This window comes from Microcaecilia unicolor, chromosome 3 (genome assembly GCF_901765095.1).
Source record: "Microcaecilia unicolor chromosome 3, aMicUni1.1, whole genome shotgun sequence".
Classification (NCBI taxonomy): domain Eukaryota; kingdom Metazoa; phylum Chordata; class Amphibia; order Gymnophiona; family Siphonopidae; genus Microcaecilia; species Microcaecilia unicolor.
Window position 1 is genome coordinate 110,920,041 of NC_044033.1, and position 23,889 is coordinate 110,943,929.

Genomic DNA, 23,889 nt, shown 5'->3' on the forward strand with positions numbered 1-23,889 from the left:
GCATGGCACACTAATAAAAGCCATTTGGGCTTATGCAGAAGTGCTTGTTAAGGGAAAGAATGTCTCAAAGTAAATTCAGATCCAGGGCTAGTAGTACCTGTTCTGCTGCCCCACGTAAAGTACTATGCTTATCCCCTGCCCCAACCAATTCTAATAGGGCCCGCCAAGGCTGAGTATCTGAACATATTTACATGATGATGAGAAACTGAAGTCACCTAAGATGACAGAGGATAGGGCAAAGGAGGGAGGAAACCAGGAATCAAAAATCAGTAAGGAAGGATGACGTGGGCTTACTTGGGGGCTTGTAAATAATGGCTATCTGGTGAGATGCCAGAGAGCAGCGTAGCGAGTTGATGGAGTGTGCCTCAAAAGGTGGAAAAGGATGGGGCAGAGGAGGGAGGAGAGGTTAAACCTACTGGAGGAGACAATCCACACCATTGCTATGAATGAGTTCATTCTGCTGTCAGATCAAAGGACAATACCGAAGCAAGCAGAAATGTAATTGCATTTCAGCTGCCTCCCCTTCCCTTTAAACAATAGAAAGGAATGGTAGGGAGTTTACAGACATAGTTTTTAAAATTAAAATATCTGTTACCCCCTGTTGTCATAGAAATCTATCCTTTTTGATCTTATTTATATCCATTATCCTATGAAAGTTATTCATTCATTCTTTTCCTAAAAAGTCTAATGCGTTTGCATTCCCAACCTAATTAGATAGAACATCTACAGCCTGATGGCCTTTCATAGCTTATTCCTGAAAATCAAATAGCATTTCTGTTTGAAGCATACTTTCAGCCCTCTTGGTCTTTCCATACTACCAAACACTGTCTATTTACTTTTCTAGTATGTATATATAGTAATGTCACTTTAGCCTCCTCCTCTGTGCTATATGCTATATGTTGCAGTTTTCTAATTAACTTTGGATGTTCTTTGCTGTCTTTTTCCAAGAATCTATTAATAGAGACCATGAGAAAACAAAAGACTAGTGCAGTCAAGCTGGGAAATAAACTGGTACCGTGAACTTTCTTAGTAGCATCCTTTGCTAATTTTAAAGGAGCACTTCAGACAGAAGTATGTCTTTTAACCCCAATAGTAGCTGGTAGTTTTTTTTTTTTTTTTTTAATTGTGTAACCAGATATTACACAGTAGTAATTTTTAAACTACATAAAAATTTTCCAGCTGAGAAAAGGAATAAAGAGAGGGCAGGTCTGGTGGCTCAGGTGGTGTGCACCACCATGCAGAAAGTCCCTAATTTGATCCCAACATTGAGCCTTCTGCTTCCTAGGTGAGCTGGGTCTGGGATGCTACAGAGACTGTATGACAGAAGTAATAGTTGACATCTCCTAGCCAGTCAGAAGAATGGTCTTAGGTGGAAGGCTGTCGTTGCAATGGCACTGTTTTGTAAACTGCCCTGACGGGCTTTCTGCCTCAACAGTGGTCTGGCAGACACTGCAAAACAAAATAGAATACATATATATATATATATATAAAATAGGGGGGAAATATCCCCAGTTGTGAAAAGTCTTTTCATAAGGAAAGCTCGGGCGGGATAGAGCTCCATCGTAGAACACCTAAGTTCTCCTGAGGAAGCCATTGAGAACAAAAACAAAGAACGCAAATAACAGAGCACAAAAGTTTTAAACAAAGGAAAAGAATCACATTCATGTAAAAATATGATGGCTTACACCGGACCAACAAGGATTAATCTGAGAAGCTACAGTCGAACCAACTTAAGTAACATTATTCTATTTGGAACTATATGATACTACCTACATTGAAAAATTAGTGAAGGTAGGGAGGGACTGTAGTGCAATGATGGTGAAAGGTGCTATTACAAATAGGCAATAATGGCCGGTGTAATGCACGAGGTCTGAGCACTATACACAATATTCTGCATATGAAAAATAGAAAAAATAATAAATTGAAATAACAGTTAAAAATACAGTGGTTTCTATCGCATTGATCTATAATGTTATACCAAAAAACCGGACAAGGTGATAAAATTTAACTGCAATTACCGGGTTAACTGCCAAACACTCAACCATTCTTCTAACATTTGAAGATCCCTTCTCATCGTTTCTACTCTCTCCAGGGTATCCACTCTATTGGCTATCTTTGTGTCTCCACAAAAGGCAAACCATTCCTTCTATTTTCTTATCAATTTGTCTTTAGATTTTGTGTGTCACAGGCACATCATATCCATTTTTCTACCCTGGCTTTATTTTTGCTTTTTCTAGACTCTTATGGAATTATCCAGGGGTAGGCACTGTGTTTTATAATTCACCTTTACATTAAATCTTTCCAGTTTAGAAAAGGTATACAAAGTGCCATCCTGGTGGCTAAGGTAGTAATTGCTATGCACTGCCATGGAAAGTCTCCAGTTCAGTCCCTGCACTATTACAAAATATGAGTATTTGTATTTTATGATCAGCACACAATTATTCCTGCCTCAGAGGAAGTATAAATGTGAACATCTACTGTCCCTAGCAGAATTTTATAAAGGCACATAAGGATGTGCAGAATTTACACCAATTTTTGAAGGGAAAGTGTATATATATTTTGCATTATCTCATCTAAATTATTATATGTGGACATTTACAATTGGCTATTTAGCACAAACCAAATTTTGAAAATATTTATGCACATACCTTGGCAAATGCAAAAAACATGCTCAAGTCCAAACCACACTCGCAATTCTGGCCCCAGAAATCCCTCTGCTGAGGGTAAAAGTATGCGCAAAATGCCATTATGCACTTATTGTTATCTGTTTTTATAATGAGCCACTTTCATACATAAACTTCTCTTTTAGGTACGTGTATCTTTTAAAGTTACTTATTTTGAGGTTAATTCTGTAATAGGACACTAACATCCATGTTTACTAAACCGTGCTAGCTGTTGCTGTGCAGCAATACCAACACAGCCCTTTCAAAGTGAACGGGCTGTGTTGGCAATAGCGCACGGCAGCCTCTAGCGTGACTTAGTACGGGGGGGGGGGGGGGGGGGGAGTAATGGAAAGTATAAAAAGGCCACATTGGCAGTGCAATATATCACTCATGAACCAACAAGTAAAATAATTCCACTTAATTAAAAAAAACCTCATCTAATGTGGGATTCCAACTTAGCTAATTTATATTTCTTTCTTTAAAGGAGAAGACCTTATTCTAGCAAGCCAGGATTAACTTGCAAAAGTCAATTTCATTTATCTGTTTAAAAACTTCATTTTTTTTTGTCTTAGAAAAAATGTAACTGGTTTTAAAGAATCATCTTCTGTCAAATGTATAAACATATTTTTTAAACTGTTCTCTGTTTCCAGCAGATGAGTGAATAGCACTCAAATTACTTTGTTTCTTCAATCAATAAAACATATCTTTTAAACTTCCATGTCAGTGTATTGTTCTAACTGCCTCAGGGAATGTTTTTCCATAAACTTGAAATAATTTCTCATTATTATTTCATTGGCTCTTACCTTAAAATTCAATTTAGTCCCATAATACTCACTCTTTTTAAACACATTGCTTCATTACTTTAGTTTGCTACTTGACATTGAGCGTTGAACAAACAGCTGCTTGGCATGTTATCTAAAATCTTGATGCTCCTCCTCCTCTATTTACATATCAGCAAACCTTCCACCATTTTACTCATTCATACCACTAAGACTTGTCCTACTTTCCCTGCACATTTCCACATAGCTTGTCCTCCTCTAAGCCAATCAAATGATGTCTCAATTCTCTAGCTCTGCTCATCTCAATGAAGTTCCCCATTCTATGCAGATATTTAAATCATATGGCTCCTTACTGTTGCTGTACTAATTTTGATAAAAGTGAAGGACAATCTCTTCTTATATAAGCATATATATGTTATGATCAAAGCAAAGATATCATAAGCATTGAAAATAATGAGATCTACAAAAAGAAGCTACATCCACAGAGAAACAAGCAAATAGAAATATGCACAGGAGCGTACTCATTCAAAATTTTCTTTGGTCCTATTCCATTCAAAGCTTATATTCCGCCATATCTCACTTGAATTCATTGCGACTTACAAGAGAATAAAACATCACACTCAGGTGGAAGTACAAAACAAAATTTTAAAAACAATATCAAACAGAATCAAAGCCTTCGAGTACTTTCTAAATATAAAATATGAAACAGACAGACCTAATCTGGTGGAGAATATCATTCCAGATCTTTACAGCCAAATATTTAAAAGAATTGGTCAAATAACTTTTCAAGCATATACCTCTAGCACTTGGAAACATTAAAGACAATATTTAGATAGGCTAGCCGAGTTTTGACCCATCAAAGATTTAAAAACCATACAAGCAATTTAAAACTTTATACGAGAAGAGACCAGAAGCCACTGTAATCTTTTATGGAGTGGAGAACCTCTTTCAAATTTATTCAACTTAAAAATTAATCTGGCAACTTCTCATCACTCAAAATGTTTTGCAACTAGTGGAACAACAGGAGGTAGTAAATACCATCTGGTGTAATTGGGAAATGTGAACATCAAAACAAATTCCAGTCCAACTATGTTCCCAAATTTTGAACTATTAGCCCTAGATGTGTTTGATCATTCCCTATGAATACCACAGAATCATTGAGAACTTCCTTTCTCCTTAGCCATAACTTCCGATTTCTTAACATTCAAAAAGGGTCTATTCTTATGTAAATGAGCAGCTGGTCCCACTCTCAAGCTCACTTGTCACTGTTTGCTTCAGAGTACAGGAGAAGAGAAACTGAGGCCACATGGAAAGGATGGGGTTTGGTGGCAGAAAGAGGCCAATGCCCTCACAGGTTACAGTACTGGAACTTGTGAGGATGGCTGAATGGGAATTTTCTGGCATCAATTTTTCTGCAATAATAAGCATAAAATTTCAGTATGGTGACCTAAGCAGCAACAGGCTCTATTTGTGGTCCTGCCCCTTGCACAGGTTTTCCTAGGTAACAAAAAACCTGTGTGGAAAGAGGAATCAGAGACAGGGCCCATGTACAGTAGTTTGAAGGCCCTAAACTGAGTTTGTGCTTAGCTGTTGCTGCTACTGTTGCTGTTTCAACCTTCACAGAACACTGTCCTGAAGGCCTGGTGAGTGAAGAAGAGGGAATACCTGGCAGTGAAGGGAAGAAGGCTGCAGGGCAGGAGGGTACATTGGGAAACATCGCACGGCAGAGGGGAAGACGGAGACAGAGAAGAATGAGAAGATCGATTTTAAGAAACTTTGAACTGTTTTCTTTCAGGATTATAGTACAATCCTTATTGCTATCAAAAATAGATTACTGTAATGTGGAATATGTTAGATACACTAATACTCTAATGACAAGGCCGCAGACGATTCAGAATTTAGCTATAAGATTGATTTTTCCTTTAAGACTAGTTGAATCTATCACTCATTATTATTATTATAAATTACATTGCAGTGAGATGTTGATTTAAGCTTTGTACAGTGGTTTATCAGTCTTTGCAAGGAAATATTCCTTCTTATTGAGTATGATTTTTCTCTGTGTTAAGATGATAGCAGTTGCAAGGACAAATATCTCTGTTATTTCCCTCAGTTAAGTCAGTCAAATATTTAAATCAGCATTTGGCTTCAGTCCTGAATCAAGCTGCGACAATCTGGTATACTCTTCATCTGTACGTGTTCTCATTCATTTTCAATCATTTCATAAACAACTTAAAACAGTCTTGTTTAAAAAATATGTGTACTGATTTTCTAAGATTTGCTTTTTAATATGTACATTTCCAGATGTCTATTCTGGTGCTTTTTTTTTTATGTGAATCCACATAGAACTATGAGGTTATGCGGAATGGAAGCCCATACTGTAATGTAATGTAAAATGATAAGGGGTGGAGGGAGATGAGGGAAAATGTTCCTAGGATTGGTGAATTATGGGGGGGTGGGGAGGCAGATGTTGCAGAGCAAGAGCTCAGGAGAAAGAGATGAGGATGGAAGGAGGAGAGTACTGGAGTTAGAGGAAAAGGAAAGACCACAGTCAGATTATACCTGTGCCACGTTGGCATAGTGTGTATGTATGCCTGCAAGCATGAGTGGACTGTTATGCAGAGGGAAAAAAAAAGGGTACCCTCCTCTCCCCAACAGCTGCTACAGCCTAAACAATAGACAGCACTTTGTCCTCTCTGATGTGAACACAGGTGACATCCAATACCAGACTGCAACTGTATAGAGTGTGCATATGTGCAATAAGACCTCTGCAATAGGGGACAGGGCAATATCCTAGTTTATGTTTTACTTCCATAACATATCAAAACCATAACCCATGGTTGACCTAGCCATGTTTCCTGGTGATAGCAATGCTAAGGCACTGGGCATCCACATTTGGGCTTTCTGCCTCTGCACATCTGGAAGATCAGGGAATCTTGCAAAAATGTTCAGCTCCAGTGTCCGACAGGTAAAGGGTGCAGGCACTACTGCACAGATACATAGCCTGGTCCCTATGAGTTGAGCTTAATAATACACTTCCTAGGATGGGACCACACATTTTGCATCTATAGGGAAAGGAGTACCATTGGAGGTTTTGTCTATGGTGACTTTTGAAGGTGTGAGCTTTTAATGTGTCCAGTATATTCTGAGGGAGTGCAGATAACGGGAGACCACCTCTCCTGGTGGGCAGGACTTGTTTTGGTTTTGATGGAAAACTGTGAGGCATATTTTTCCTTATCTTGTCTCCTGAGTCCTCCAAACCCCACCCAAAATCCCACTGTCCCCCACTATATGGATGTGGGTACAGTAGGGGTTTTGATGACCTTGGGAGGGGTCACAGTTTCCACAAGTGTGACAGGAGAGGGAGATAGGGACCTGGGTCCCTCACTGTGTACTGCACTGATCACTACACTACTCCAGGGATCTGTATTCTGCTCTAATAAACCCGACTTTAACATCTGCAGCTGTCATATTTTTATTCAGATTTTTGGGGGGTGGGGAGGTCACCCCTGATTCCCTCCAGTGGTGATATGGTCATTTAGGGCACTTTTTTGTACCTTATTTGTTCTAAAAACAGGTCTAGACCAAAATGTACCAACTATCTAATATTTTTGTAAATTTCTCAAGGCATTCCTTTTTAACAATTATTGCATGTTAGACAATGAACTAAACAGCAAATGTTATGATATCTTTATTTGTTTGCTCTTTTCAAAATCTGTTTTCTTCATACTTGTACAAATATACTGTATGCATTTCCAGTCTTAATTACTGTAACCAACATAGAACTGAATAATTAACATTCAGATTAAGTGCGATATAAATAAGTACATACCTTGGTTTTAGTTCTTGATGTTTTTGTTTTGTTCCATTATGGCTGTAAAATGTCCCAAGTGTTAGGCACACCCTAATCCTGCCTTTGAAATGCCCCAATATGCCCCCTTCTGACAGACTTGAACACACTTCTGAGGGACTTTATAGAAAAACATTTAAAAATAGGTTTTGAAAATACTGATTTGGACGTTTTTGTAAGAAAACCGTTCAAATGCTGCTTTATGCCACTTTTTAGACATTTTTCTCTTTCAAAAATGAGCCCCATAGTACCACAGTAGGTAACTGCAGATAAAGACCTGTACAGTCCATCTAGTCTGCCAAACATGATAAACTTATAACACAAGGTATGATGTGGTACTACATATGTATATTTGAGCTTGATTTGTCCTTGCCATTTTCAGGGCACAAACTGTAGTACTCTGTCCAACACTGGCCTTGTTCTCTCCAACTACTGAAGCTGGCATTGAAGCCCTACTCCAACCCATCCAAATCTGTCCAGCCATGAAGAGGGCACAGACCGGCACTTGATTTGTTTCTCAATTACTGAAGTTGCCATCTAATCACTGCTAAGGTGTTTGGTTTCATTCTTTCCATACAGGATGCCTTTGTGTTTATCCCATGCATTTTTGAATTCTGTTACCATTTTCATCTCCACCACCTCTGGCAGGAGTGCATTCCAGGTATTTATCACCCTCTATGAGTACAGACTAAATTGTAACAGTATGCTATATGTTAAAGGTGGCACAAGTCAAGCAGGATAAATGTCCTGCAAGAAACAAGATGCATTAGGGAACCTTTATGGACAGAAATTCCATTTGTGATGGGATGAGTATAGCAAAGAAGTTTACTACCATTTGCCAGGCCAGGATGAACAAAGAGAAATGTTAACTGAACTTAGGAAAGCTAATACAATAATAATGTTTATTTATTTTTGGGGATTTATTAACCACCTTTACGAAGAGATTCATCCAAGGTGGTATACAGCAGGTACAGTTTAACTTAAACTTACAATTTTGTTAAAAGCATAACAATAGTAAAATAGCCAAGAATATATATAAATACAATAAAAGAGGTAAACTTGAAAACAGTAAATTGAAACCTAATAACAGAACTACTCTGAAACAGTATCAAACATGTTTAATGGACTGGAATTCAAATAACAGAGATATAATACAATGCTAGCATAATACTAATGATACCCCTAATAAGCATGCATTAGAATATTCAACTAAAATAGATATGCTAGAGATTTTCTACAATACAGCGTACCATATAGCTGAGGGACTAACAGCAGATTTATGATGGGAACAAGACATGTGGTACAGAGTCAGTTGGGATAATTTTGATGGTTAACTAAACTCAAGGCAAGTTTGTTGTATAGTTAAGCGAGAGATAAGGAACTGATTTAAGTTATAGTGTGTGTAGCAAGCTAGTCCGGGTGCGAATGAGTGTATAGTCAGTCACCCTATTTATTAAAGGCTTGGGAGAAGAGAGAGGTTTCCATCTGCTTCCTGAAGTAGAGGTAGTCTGGAGTTATACGTAGCCCCTCTGGAAGGGAATTCCAGAGCGCGAGGGCTACTCCTGAGAAGGCTCTGGAGGAGTGGCCTAGTGGTTAGGGTGGTGGACTTTGGTCTGGGGAACTGAGTTCGATTCCCACTTCAGGCACAGGCAGCTCCTTGTGACTCTGGCAAGTCACTTAACCCTCCATTGCCCCAGGTACAAATATGTATACAATATGTAAGCCGCATTGAGCCTGCCGTGAGTGGGAAAGCGTGGGGTACAAATGTAACAAAAATAAAAATAAATCACATCGTATAATTTCTTTTGACAAAGGTAGAGATTGTTATGATGCTTGAGAGGACTTAGAGGCCTTAAAGGTGTGAAAAGGGCTAACATTCTTTAAGTACTCTGGCCCATTTTGTCTAAGGACCTTGAAAATCAAACAGTTTTAAATTTAGCCCTGTAAGGTACTGGTAGCCAGTGTAGTTTTTGCAGGAAGTGTGTGATGTGATTACGCCACTTGCAGCCTTCTATCAGTTGTGCTGCAACATTCTGAATTAGTTGGAGTTGATACAAACTCTTTCTGGTTTGGACAGTGTACAGGGCATTACAGTAGTCCAGTTGTGATGTTATCATGGCATGGACCACTGTGGTCAGACTCATCTTTTCAATATATGGAGATAGGTGATAAGTACTACTACTACTACTATTTAGCATTTCTATAGCGCTACAAGGCGTACGCAGCGCTGCACAAACATAGAAGAAAGACAGTCCCTGCTCAAACAGCTTACAATCTAATAGACAAGAAATAAAGTAAGCAAATCAAATCAATTAATGTGTACAGGAAGGAGGAGAGGAGGGTAGGTGGAGGCAAGTGGTTACAAGTGGTTACGAGTCAAAAGCAATGTTAAAGAGGTGGGCTTTCAGTCTAGATTTAAAGGTGGCCAAGGATGGGGCAAGAAGTAGGGGCTCAGGAAGTTTATTCCAGGCACAGGATGCAGCGAGACAGAAGGCGCGAAGGTTGGTTGTATTTGTGGGATCAGAATGAGTGATGAGTCTAGCAGTATCCCAAGATTCCTGACCAGTGATTTAAGGGGTGTTCATACTTCCCAAAAGTCGAATATTTGTCTACTTGTGTTTGGTACCCAAAGAATCTGTTTTATTTGGGATCAGGCAAAGTTTGTTGTTATTTGCCCCATTCCTGAGTTGTGGTTAGGCAGGCAATCAGTTTATTCAGAGTTGTGGATAGATCTGGTTCACTAATAGGGATTAAAATTGAGGTGTCATTTGCATAAATGTAAGATGTATACCCGTGCTTCTCAAGTTCAAACCCCAATGTATACAAAAATGCATTAAAAAGAATCAGAGAAAAAGGGGATCCCTGGGGCACCCCAGAAGGATTTCCCCAATTTTCAGAAAGCTTATTCTTCATGATCACTTTATAGGATCTACTTTTCAAAAATCCCCAAAACCAACACAAAACCCTACCAGTTATTCCTAAATCTACAAGTATCATCAGCATAACGTTGTGGTCCACCATATCAAAGGCACATGTTATGAAGGAGTGCATAATATCAAAGAACCCATGACTATCTCAGTGCTATACACTGATGCAAAACACTATGATGTTCTAGAAATTCCGTCAACTGATGAGCTACCACACCCTCCATCAGCTTAGAAAACAATGGTATAGATGTCACTGGTCTATAATTAGAGACCACTGAATTTGACACATTATCATCTTTAGGATTTGGTGCAATTATAATCTCTCCTAACTTTGCAGGGAAGGAACCCAAATTCAATTGCGTTCAAGTCCATTCAAACAACTTAAGGGGCCCTTTTACTAAGCTGCATAAGCGTCTACGCACACCCAACGCGTGCCAAAATGGAGTTACCACATACCTACCACATGGCTCCTGTCATTTTATTTTTGCAGCACGTCCGATATGCGCGGCCTAAAAATAATTTTTATTTTCTGACACGCGCCAAGTGGCATTTGGCGAGCGTAGGTCATTTCCACCCAGTTACCGCATGAGACTTTACCGCTAGGTCAATGGCTGGTGATGAGGTCACAGACCCAAAATGGATGCGTGGCAATTCTGGTTTTGCTGCACGTCCATTTTCAGCAAAAAGTTTAAAAAGGCCTTTTTTTTTTTTTTAACAGGTGTGCTGAAAAATGGATTGGTGCACGCCCAAACTACACAAGCCATTTTTCAGTACACCTTAGTAAAAGGACCCCCAAGTCTAAATTCAAAGGGGCTACTTTTATAATGTTTGGAGGGCAAACATCCAAACAATAAGATCGACTATATTTGTAAAACAAATTGTTGAATACTTTCCAAGAAAGAACATTAAAATTAAACCAAATTTTATCAGCTGGACTAGCTGGATGATCTAATATTAACACAGATGAATCCAAGTTTTCAATAATATTATTTTCTAAACTATGCAATTGATATCTAATGCCCATAATTTATTTTTTTAAAACGACACCAGTTTTCAAGTTGATGGTACTTGTTCTAACAGTGAGTTTAACATCTGAAATAGGATTTTAGCATTAGATGTGGTACATCCTATGATGTTTGAACAATAATTTCTCCTTGTGTTTTTTTAAACAACAATTTATAACCATGAATTGCTTTTCTTCTAATCTTATTTTTATTTAATTTATCCTTTTTCCAAACTCTCCTCCGTTCGCCTATAGTTTGCTTTAATAATAATTCATTGTCAAACCATACTCTCTCCTACCAAATTTTATAGACTCTAGGATTTTGTCACTATATGTAATCCAGCTACATAAAAACAATGTCATATCACAAACTCACGTATACTTGGCGCTGTCTCTTTAAGAGCCCTTTAATCGCAACCAATCACCTAACAAGGCTTATATATATTATACACTCCACTTCAACAATATATTATACAAAGATCTTTCATATATTTTTATTGCCTCTGCGGTGCTCATGACCAACAGCACTCTTCTGTTGGACACTCCAAACAGCACCTAAATCGTCACCGGCGATTATATTTAATAAAGTCTTTCCTCATTCATTTTTTCATCTTTCATTTGTTCTTTTTTAATCTCTTAATTACTTATAAGCAATACTTAACTTGCACTGAACGGTCGGACCAAGGGTTCAACAAAGCCCGACATGCATGTTTCGCCATAAAAGGCTGTGTCAAGGGCTCCCCTAAGAAATATAAAAATACATCATCTTAATGAAGGCAGCAAAGGGTCCCGTATATTACAAATCCCCAGCTGTCTCCCCATCTATAACCCATATCTTTTATAGAACACACTTTCAACCTATCCTTAGCCGTTCTTAGTACCAGCCTCGCAATGTTTATTCCTGGATTTGCCTCCTGCTAAGATGGCGACGGCGTCCTGCTCTTACCTTTTTAAATTCCCTCCTACTATTGACGTCTCCACCCTTGGGTCTGATAGGCCAGACAGATTATCCCGCTACATTAAGGCAGCCCATTCTAATTCAGCATTTAATCCATGTGGGGTCACTGTTTTTAGAAAATATATGTACCATTGTTCTCTACAGTTTAATAATTTTTTCACCGATCCTCCCTCCCTGCCCACATGCACTTGTTCCAATACTCGCCATTGCATATCTTCTATTTTATGATCTTTCTCCAGACAGTGTTCTACAATAGGGGCTTGGCAGTTTCTAGTTGTAATCTTAGATTTATGCTCAGTTAACCTTACTTTAATAGGTCTACTCGATCTCCCAATGTACATTAATTGACACGGACATACTATCACATATACTATATTCCGCGAATTACAGTCTGTAACATCCCTAGCTGTCAACTTTTTCCCCCTCCCCGGGGTTTTCCACTCAGACCCTTTAATATTTAGCTTACACCATTGGCATTTCCCACAATCCTTATGTTCACCACCTTCCTTTCTTTCCACAAGTTTCCCGAACTTATTACCTGCAAGTGTTTCGCCTACCGTTCTCCCTTTCGTATAAGCTATCATGGGATATTCATCAAACCCTGCATGTAGCTGGATGATATGCCAAAGCTGCCTTATATGACCCACTAATTTTTTACTAATCTCTGTATAAGGTAACACACAAGTGATTCTTTCCTGTTGCATATTAATATGATCTTGTAAGAGAAGCGGGCGCTGAGCAAATCGCGCCCTCAAATATGCCTTTCTTATAGCGGCTTTAGGATAGCCCCTCTCTTCAAATCTCTGACTCAGCTCTTTTGCTTTTTGTTTAAAGTGACCCCACATGGATTAAATGCTGAATTAGAATGGGCTACCTTAATGTAGCGGGATAATCTGTCTGGCCTATCAGACCCAAGGGTGGAGATGTCAATAGTAGGAGGGAATTTTAAAAGGTAAGAGCAGGACGCCGTCGCCATCTTAGCAGGAGGCAAATCCAGCAATAAACATTGCGAGGCTGGTACTAAGAACGGCTAAGGGTAGGTTGAAAGTGTGTTCTATAAAAGATATGGGTTATAGATGGGGAGACAGCTGGGGATTTGTAATATACGGGACCCTTTGCTGCCTTCATTAAGATGATGTATTTTTATATTTCTTAGGGGAGCCCTTGACACAGCCTTTTATGGCGAAACATGCATGTCGGGCATTGTTGAACCCTTGGTCCGATCGTTCAGTGCAAGTTAAGTATTGCTTATAAGTAATTAAGAGATTAAGAATAAAGTAAAAAAGAACAAATGAAAGATGAAAAAATGAATGAGGAAAGACTATTAATATAATCGCCGGTGATGATTTAGGTGCTGTTTGGAGTGTCCACAGAAGAGTGCTGTTGGTCATGAGCACCGCTGAGGCAATAAAAATATATAAAAATATATGAAAGATCTTTGTATAATATATTGTTGAAGTGGAGTGTATAATATATATGAGCCTTGTTAGGTGATTGGATATCACAAACTCAGTCAGAATTGACTTTTTCCCAAAATTTCTCAACATCAATCTTATTCCTACTTTCATTTTGTATCTTAAACTTATTTTGTATTTTAGAAAATTGATTCCAAATTATGTTAAATTTAAGTAATAAATGATCCAACCACAAGTTTTTTCCCCAAATACAATCTGAGATAAAAATATTATTTACCTTAAACTTAAAACTTGACCAATATATTAGATCCAACTGATGACCCTGATTATGTGAGGCGGTAGGTGGTAACCATGAATAGTCTAAGCTATGTTAAAAAAAAAAGTTCAATTCAACAACATTAGTATCTTTTGTTTGATCCAAATGTAGGTTAATATCACCTAATATTAAACTGTATGGTGAATGAATTGAATTTCTAAACATAAAATCATAAAAATGATGTTTACTATAGCTCACTTTTTTTTTTTTTTTTTTAGAGGGGAATAAATCTTCAAATCCTTGCTTAAAGCTCACCTCTTCAATGCTGCTTCGGAACACCTTCGAATATATAGGCTGCCCCAATCTGTCTGACCTATCAGATTGACTGTACATTTGTCTTTAGATTGTAAGCTCCTTGAGCAGGGACTTTCCTTCCATGTTAAATTGTACAGCGCTGCGTAACCCTAGTAGCGCTTTAGAAATGTTAAGTAGTAGTAGTAGTAATAATATTCATGTAAGAGCTTTTTTTGAAAGTTTCACTATTAATTGACAAGCCATAAACTCAAGGTCAGGAGTCTTCAGCACGTACACTAGTTTAACCTCAAACCATTTTTTAAAACAATTAAAGCCACTCTACCTCTTTTCCTTTCCCTACTTAACAAGATTGATTTATATCCAGATGGATCATCAGAGGACAACCAAATTTCAGTGAGGAGTACACAACTGGTTGGAATTCCTCTAGCCAATCTTTAATAATAGGAACCTTGTTTTTTATAGCTCTTACATTAGCATAACAACATGGAATTGGTATCATTGAAATATCTTCTAAAACATTACAGGTATCAGATTATGTTTAGAGACTTTTGAAGACAGTGAAAATGTCTTCTTAAGATGTGAGTGTCCAGATCTTACATGTACCTTAATCGCTTTAGGCACAATTAATCAGATTTTTATATGGATAGTTATTAATAAACGACTTTTTAAATCTATATCTATTAATAAGCAAATTAGTTTCATACAAATTAAAATGAAACCCCCCAAAATTTGCTACACAACCCCACCCATCCCATAAAACCACAGAAATAAACAGAAGACAAATAAACTCCATTTTATACAACCAATACTCTAGGTACACAAGTTAACAAATCAAAACTAGCTTAAAAAATTTCTATAATTGAATACAGTGTTGTTGATGTAGAATAAAAGCAATGCTATCTATGTTCTATGTTCAATAATCTCAAGTAAAATGCAAAGTCTCTAGGCACATCGCTGAGCTAAGCACACCTCCGCTCTGTGCACTGCTAGATTTACATCAGGTTTTAGTTGGCGTAACTGACCATGACTAAATTTAGTCATGCAGAGCAGCACTTGGTGGGATATAAATGTGTTAAATAAATAAATAAATAAAAGCATACTTTACAGAATATACTTTGATTTTCGTGCAAAATCGAGGCGTGATTAGCCCTCTATGCTTAGAAAATCTGGAAAAACCGCCTGATTGACATGGAAAGCCCAAACCACTTTAGGTAGAAAAGACGGCACCGTCCGGATCGACACCCCTGCTTCAGAAACTGCAAAAAAGGATCTCTGTAAGACAAAGCCTGAATTTCAGAAATCCTCCTAGCTGAAGCAATGGCCACCAAAAACACTATCTTAAGTGTTAGATCCTTCTCAGAAACCTTATTCAATGGCTCAAATGGTGGGGCCTGGAGGGCTCGCAGTACCACATTCAAATGCCAAGCCGGGCACGGCTGCAGCAGAGGAGGCCGATGCCAAAGAGCCCGGTGTAGGTCTACTCGATCTCCCAATGTACATTAATTGACACGGACATACTATCACATATACTATATTCCGCGAATTACAGTCTGTAACATCCCTAGCTGTCAACTTTTTCCCCCTCCCCAAGGTTATCCACTCAGACCCTTTAATATTTAGCTTACACCATTGGCATTTCCCACAATCCTTATGTTCACCACCTTCCTTTTCTTTCCACAGGTTTCCCGAACTTATTACCTGCAAGTGTCTCGCCTACCGTTCTCCCTTTGGACCACATCCGTTTGGACCACATCAGAGTGAGCTGCTAAAGAGGAACCGTCCAGTTTGCCCCTAAAACAAGTTAGCGCGGCCACCTGCACTTGAAGGGAATTATATGCCAATCCCTTTTGAAGACCATCCTGAAGGAACTCCAGAATAACCGGAATGTCCGTCCGAAAAGGCGATTCAGCACGCAAAGCACACCACGTTGAGAAAGCTTTCCACACTTGCGCGTACGCTGCTGAAGTAGACTGATCCCGTGCCCCCAAAAGAGTGGCAATGACTGGTCCTGAAAATCCCTTCTTACTCAGCTGCCGCCTCTCAATAGCCAGGCCCGTAAGACCAAGCGGAAGGGATTTTCCATCTGAACTGGCCCTTGATGCAGCAGATCGGGGTCACCGGAAGTCGCAATGGTGGCTCAGAGTGCTCGAACGAGATCCGCTTACCACGGCCGTCGAGGCCAGTCTGCATTACTGGTCTTCCCCAACGTTGACATATCAGCCGAAAAGCCGAGTCCGACAGCGTCCATTTCGCTGTGTCCAAAGAGTCCAGCTGAGAAAATCCGCTTGAACATTGTCTTGACCCGCAATGTGCGCTGCCGACAGATTCTGAACATGCGCTTCCGCCCATACTAGAAGACAAGGCGCTTCCACTGCCAAGGGAAGACTGCGAGTGCCCCCCTGCCGATTGATGTACGCCACCGTCGTGGTGTTGTCTGAGAATACACGAACTGCCTGCCCCTGCAGAAGGTCCTGAAAACTCCGCAACGCATTCACGACTGCTCGCAACTCCAGACGATTTATCAGCCAAGTTGCTTTAAGAGGGGTCCACGATCCCTGGGCTACTCAATGAAGAAAACAGGCTCTCCAGCCCGCAAGGCTGGCATCTGTCACAACTACCAACCAATTGGGAGATGCAAGAGAAACACCCTTCTGCAAACTGGCTGACTGGAGTCAGCATGCAAGACTGTCCCTGGCCCGGCTAGACCAAGGAAGGCGTCGTTGATAATCCAGCAACATCAGCGACCATCTGCTCAAAAGGAAATTCTGAAGAGGCCGTATGTGAGCCCTTGCCCATGGAATGACCTCCAAGGTCGCTGTCATGGAACCGAGGAGCTAAACATAGTCCCACACTCGGGGATCGCAACAACTCAATAAGGTCCTTACATGAGAAAGCAATTTGATTCCTTCGCCCCTCGGGGAGAAAAACCTTCTCCCGCTTCGTATCGAATTGCAATCCAAGATACTCCAGACTGAGTAGGAACCGGATGACTCTTGTCCATATTGACCACCCAACCTAACGATTGCAACACCGCAATCACTCGGTCGGTGACCACTCGACTCTCCTCTGTTGTCGTTGCCCGAATCAGCCAGTTGTTGAGATATGGATGCACTCAAATCCCCTCCTTCCGCAAGAACGCCGCCGCCGCCACCACCATGACCTTGGAAAAAGTGTGTGGGGCAGTGGCCATTCCAAAAGGAAGGGCCCAAAACTGGAAGTGCTAACCCAGCACCACAAATCTGAGAAATCTCTGATGGGGCTGCCAAAGGGGAATGTGCAGGTAAGCTTCCCTCAAATCGAGAGCCGTCAAAAACTCGCCTGGTTCAACAGCAGCAATAACTGCCCTTAATGTCTCCATGCAGAAGTGACGAACCCGCAAAAACTGTTTTACTTTTCTGAGATGGAGAATAGGCCGAAAAGCCCCTCCCTTCTTTGGAACCACAAAGAAGATGGAGTACTGACCTGTGCGCCTTTCGAGAGGAGGAACAGGCACGATAGCCCCTATCCTTAGCAGGTCTCGCAAACACTGCAGAACCGCTATCCTCTTGGCCCGCGATCCACACCGGGACTCCAGAAAAAAGTCTGTGATAGGATAAAAGAATTCTAGCTTGTAACCTTCTCGCACCACATCGATGACCCATTGGTCCAAAGTAATTCTGGCCCACTCTGGAAGAAACAGAGAAAGCTGACCACTGATCTTGCTCTCCTCCCGAGTGGACCTGCGCCCCATCATTGGGAGGCCCGAGAAGGAGCCCCCTGACAAGAGGGGGGTCCAGCCGGACGCTTCTTGTTGCGAAAGGAAGAACGCTGCCCAAAACGAGGACGCTGAAAGGCTGCTTTGGACCGCCCCGGGCAATACCGTCGCGTCTCTCTGAAACGTGACCTTGAGGCTCCCTGCCTTTAAGTAGAATTGGGTCTATCCTCCGAAAGATGCTGAGATTTGGAATCCCCCAAATCTTTAACAATCTTTTCTAGATCTTCCCCAAAAAGCAATTTCCCTCGAAAGGCAATTTAATGAGCCGTTGCTTAGAGGCCATATCTGCGGCCCAATGACGGAGCCACAGAAGACGCTGAGAGGAAACGGTCAAGGCCATGAGTTTGGCTGAAGCAAGGACCAAATCATACAAGGCATCCGCCAAGTACGCCAGCCCAATATCCATCAGCGAAATCTGAGGAGCTCCCGGCATATCAGACTCCGAAATCGAATCCATGACAAAATGTAGCCAACTGAGACAAGCTCTAGCCACATAAGTACTACCAACAGAAGCTTGAAGTGTCAAAGCGGCCACCTCAAAGGAACGTTTTAAAGAGGCTTCTAGCCGTCTGTCTTTATATCCTTAAGTGCCACACCACCTTCCACTGGAAGAGTAGTCTTCTTAGTGACCACCGTCACCAGGGCATCCACCCTAGGTAGAGCAAACTGCTCTAAATGGTCCGCTGAAACCGGATACAGCCTGGCCATAGCCCTGGCTACTTTCAGCCCCCCATCCGGATCCGCCCACTGGGCAGAAATCAACTCTTCAATAGCTTCATGTACCGGAAAGGCCTTAGAAGGTCGTCTGGTACTAGCCATCTTGGGGTTGACTGCCTGAGAAGCCACAACCTCAGGGTCCTCTATATTCAGGGCTTCCAGCGCCTGAGAGATAAAGGAGGACAACTCCTCCTTATGGAAAATTCTCACGGCGGAAGAGTCCTCCGGTTGGTCAGTGAGGACACCGTCCTCCACGTCCTCTACCCCCATCTGCTCCGAGAGAGCCACCATGGAGGAAGCTGCAGGTGACCGTATGCAGGACCCCTCCTCAGACCCCAAAGAAAGCCTAGGCTTGTTAAGGGAGGAGAAATCCTCTGTGGAAAAACCCAAAATCTCTTGGTTACCCCCAGACCCCCTGAGAGAATCAAAGGCCGAACCTGGCGCAGCCACGTGAGGGGGGTGGGGGGCAAGGCCCTTTTCAACAAAAACACCTGATGGAGTAGCAAAATAAACTCTGGCGAAAACCCCTCCCCCGCAACGGAGGATGCAGCCATGGCACCTGCACCATCGCCCAAAGTGCCTGACGGACCCCCCTGGACTCCCCTACCAGAGGAGCAGCTTTGCCCAAAACCCCTACCGGTGCCGGCTCCGCGATCCCGATCACAAAATGGTGCGAGAATCACCAGGCTCCGGGTGGAAAAGCACGCTCTCGGGGGGGCCCCACAGCTCCGTCGAGTCCCGCAAATCAGCGCACCCCGTGTTACAAAGGCTCGCCGCCGAACGACGTTTCCCGCATTGGGAAGAGTGTTTTACCACCTCCGCTGCCATCGCCCGCCCCCGAACAGGAACCCAGCAGGACTTACCCCGGACCGGGAAAGCGCGGGAACTGACAGCTGAGCTGAAGAAAAAAAACTCTCCGACTCCACTTCGAGGCAGGCTCAGACAAGCAGGCAACAGAAAACAGGACTCAGACAGCAGTAATACAAACCTGCTCTCAGCAAAAACACACTTCCCTGTGCTTTTCTGTTTTAAACAAATTCTATGGTTCTTTTCTTTTTTTTTTTTTTTTTTTAGTGAGGAAGCAGAAACAAACAGGGAAGGAAAGGAACAGCAAAAGCCTGTTCAGAGGGAATTTGAGATGCAGCAGGGACCCAGCAACTGAGTATGCTGCCAAAGGGGACACTACCAGTCCGCCACCCCCGGCTCAAACTGGCCACCAGCCCAGGAGCACCCTCAGAGGCCTTGGGCCCAGGAGCTGGAGAAAAAGCCGTCCACCACCTGCTGAGATAGAGACATACTAACTGAGGAAGGAGCTGGCCGTCTGGCATCACTGCCTTTAGTTTGTTTATCTCTATCTCCACCTGCTGGTAGGTGGACTTAACCCACTAGTTCCTGGATTCATCTGCTGCAAGTGACAAGGAAATGAAGATGCTGAAAAGCATAAAACTAAAAAGGAAGAAGTAGAGAAGCACAGCATGTTTGATTTATAAAGGTTTCTTATCCATCCTGTACCCAGGGAAATAACCCCTATTAACCAAGCCAAGATTCTGTTAGAGTTGCTTGAAAACAATCTCACCTCGATAGTCAAATGCTACCACATGGTAACCTAGGGAACTGAGGACCTGGAAAAAAAAGAAAGAAAAAATGATGCCTTAGCACACACAAAACCAGCAAATACCCAGAAGCATGCTCCTTTTGTCTCATAGTTATAAATATAGAACTTTTCTGTTAATTAACTCGGACACAGAGAGGAACAGGATAGCTCATGAAATTATTTTCATTCAAGCTTAATATCTGGTGCGACACACTTCTGTTAAGTGAAACGTAGCACATGTACAAAAGGTATAATGACATATCAAATGAACTTGTAAATCCCTTGTACTATTTAGAAACATATATGAACACACACACTGCGATGTATTCTGATAAAGATACAATAAAAAGTAGCACAATTGTAATTGGTTGTACAATAAACACAGGAAGCACACATAAATGGAAACATGGAAATGTGACTGCACTTGTTTTCAAAAAGTACAAGGGATTTACAAGTCCAATTGGAATATCATTATACCTTTTGTAATATATCTATCATACTGCATTTTATTAATTACTGCAACTCTTCAATAACCAATATGCTTTAGCTGTTGATTAAACCGTACCTTTTGGTGATGTTTTTAACCTATGTTTTTATTAATGTTATTAATAGTTTTTACTATTTTTCATGAATACCATTTTTTACTAATAATTCTTATATATGCATATTTATATAATTATCCACTTAGTTCTAATGCTATTTATGTATTTATTTACGTATCACTGTCCTTAAATGTTTTTGAGTAAAATTTGTGATTATGTTTTAATGTTGTTTACAGAAGCCTCCTGAGGCTCACTGCGCGCTGAAACGCAGGACTGCATCAAGTCTTGATATTACATTTTTTATGGACTTATAGGTCTCTATGGACTGTATGTCTTTTTATGTGATTTTTAAAAAATATTCCTTGGTTGGTACTTCTCTGGTTGTTCCCCTTTTTGTTCTGTTGTTTCTCCTTGGTTGGTTTTTGCAAAGGGGGTACTACGGCTTTTTTGTTGTGGGGTATATCTGGAAGGCTGTATACAACAGTTAAGTGACCTAGGGCCCCGTTTACTAAGCCACGCTAAGGGCATGCTAGCATTTTTAGCGCACACTGATTAGCGCACGCTAAATGTTAAAGTCGCCCATAGGAACATATGGGTGAATCTAGGATTTAGCGCATGCTAATTTTAGTGCACTCTAAAAACGCTAGCACACCTTAGTAAACAGGGCCATATATCTAGATTGTGTGGAATCAACAATCATAGAAGTGAAATCCATAGATATGTGATATGATGATATATATATGATTGTTACTGACAATTGTTAAAAACTTGCAGTTATGTAAATAAAACTACATCTCCCAAGACACATCCCAGATTAGTGAAGCATGTTGGTTGGGGCAGGATTCATATGAAATGATCACAGGGACATAAGAAGTTGGACATTCCAGCAATGGCCATACTGGTGTTGATGGTTCTTGGGATTGTTACAGGACTTCTTAGTTAGACATAGGACAAGAGGGATGCTAGATGTGAACTAAAAAATCTTGTATGCTCATCTATACGGAATGCTGGACTGCAATGGAGGAACATGACAAAAGTCCTAGCTAAGGGATAATAATAGTACGTATAAGCACTCAAGGTCGGCAACTAGAATATATCTTTAGAGTGGACAGAAATAAGTGGGCAGACTGGATGGGCCAGTTAGTCTTTCTGCCATAATCTATTATGTTGCTATGTCATTACCAATATATGAAAATGAGTGGCTTGTCTTTTTTAAACAAATTACTGCATTCCTACATGTTACAACAGGATTTAAACAACTGTGACCATAAAGGAATTTGCTTAACCACCTTTTGCACCAGAAGCTATCAATGAATATGCATAAGATAGAGTTGCACACAAATTTATTGTGGATATGCTGAAAACCTGACTGGTGCTCCAGGGAAAGATTTGAGATTCATTACTCTACATAATAACTGAATTTTTTTTTCTAAACTGCCTTTCCAATCCTATAGAATAATTCTCACCTCCAACATTCTATGGGACTTGTTGCTGCCTGTGTTTTTGACTTCTTCGGAGTTGGTGTGCTAGGCTCCGTAGCACAGGATGACGTCACCATAGCCATTATGATGTAACCCGCGAAAAAAGAAAAAGAAAAAGAAAAAAACAGATGCATGCCTCACAGCTAATCCACCCCCCCTCCAAAAAAAAAACCAGCTCGCGTATATTTGAACCACCATACAGCTTGACAGCAAAAGAAAAAAAAAGTAGCTGGAGCCTGCTTGATGCCACTGAAGCGCTCAACAGCCACCCTCCTGACTTACCGCAGTGGTTCAAGCCTGCCTGCCTCGCGAATTAGCCGCCCTCCCGGTTAATGAGTGACGAGACATGACCCGACGAGGTAAGTGAAGATAACTTTTAAAATTCGTAGGGAGGGGGCCTGGAAACTGGGAGGGAGGGAAGGGAGGGACGACGATCCTGAAACTGGGAGGGAGGGAGGGAGGGGGGGAGAGAGATCCTGAAACTGGGAGGGGGGATCCTGAAACTGGGAGGGAGACCCTGAAACTCGGAGGGAAAGAGGAGGGACGACCCTGGAACTCGGAGGGAGGGAGGGACGACCCTGGAACTCGAAGGGAGGGAGGAGGGAGGGACGACCCTGGAACTCGGAGGGAGGGGGGACGACCCTGGAACTGGGAGGGGGGACCCCTGGCACACACTCTCATTCTCACACACACACTCTCTCTCTCTCACAGACACACTCACACCCAGTCTCACTCTCTGTCACACACACACACTCGCACATTCACTCTCTCTCTCACAGAGTCACTCTCACACACACTCCGAGGAAAACCTGCGCCCAGTTTCATTTGTGTCAGAAACGGGCCTTTTTTACTAGTTTTATATAATGAGCAACTCTTGCATATACTTCCTATTTTGACTATTTTATAACCATCCAACCTGAAATCAAAACCTTCTAAACAAAAGGAAAAGTCCTTCTATATGGTGACCCAAATACACACTAAGGAAAGGAACTAGCTTTAATTTCCAACAAGAACAAGCATATCTGTTATTTAGGATCTTGTCCTAAATATGTTAGAAAAACAAAAGGAACAACTCAGATAATGTAATGAATGCAATGGGAAGAAACTCTCAGTCTATATAAAATCACAAATGGGAATTCTGTGCAACTGCACAGTTCAGATTTGTGCAGAATTCTACATTTATTGTGCAGAATTTGGTGATGAGTGACTGAAAGAGAAAGGAGAATGCAAGGTTGATCCTGTGGCTGGATGTGGAAACTGGTCCATGTGGACTATAAAGCAGGATGGCTGGGCGTCAATGGAAATGAAAACTGTGGGGATTGAGCCAGGGTAGATGAGGAAGAGAAAGAGCTTGGGGGCAAATCTGGGAAGAAAGACAGCTGGGAGAAGAAAAAGGCCAGAGTGGAGGAACGAGGGGGCTGAACCTGGGATGAGTGGAGCAAGGGTGAGCATGGGCAGGGGGGCCCAAGCCTAGAGACAGACAGCAAACTAGAGGACCCAGTGCAACGTGGAAGAATCAAGCCTAGGAAGGAGAGCTGGGGTAGAGGGGGTAAATGTTACAAGCCTAATGAGGAGGGAACAGGCCTTATAGTTACCTTTACAATAATTTTTTTTTTGCATCCAAGTATCCATTTCGAT

General features: G+C 41.3%; 1 protein-coding gene across 1 annotated transcript in view; it reads right to left on the minus strand.

Moving 5' to 3' along the window:
* Window positions 1-23,889, minus strand: part of ABHD12 (abhydrolase domain containing 12) — a 324,548-nt gene that overhangs the window by 47,683 nt on the left and 252,976 nt on the right. The window contains 1 exon segment of the mRNA XM_030196277.1: window positions 20,211-20,256. Within this exon segment, the coding sequence (XP_030052137.1) occupies window positions 20,211-20,256 (46 nt within the window).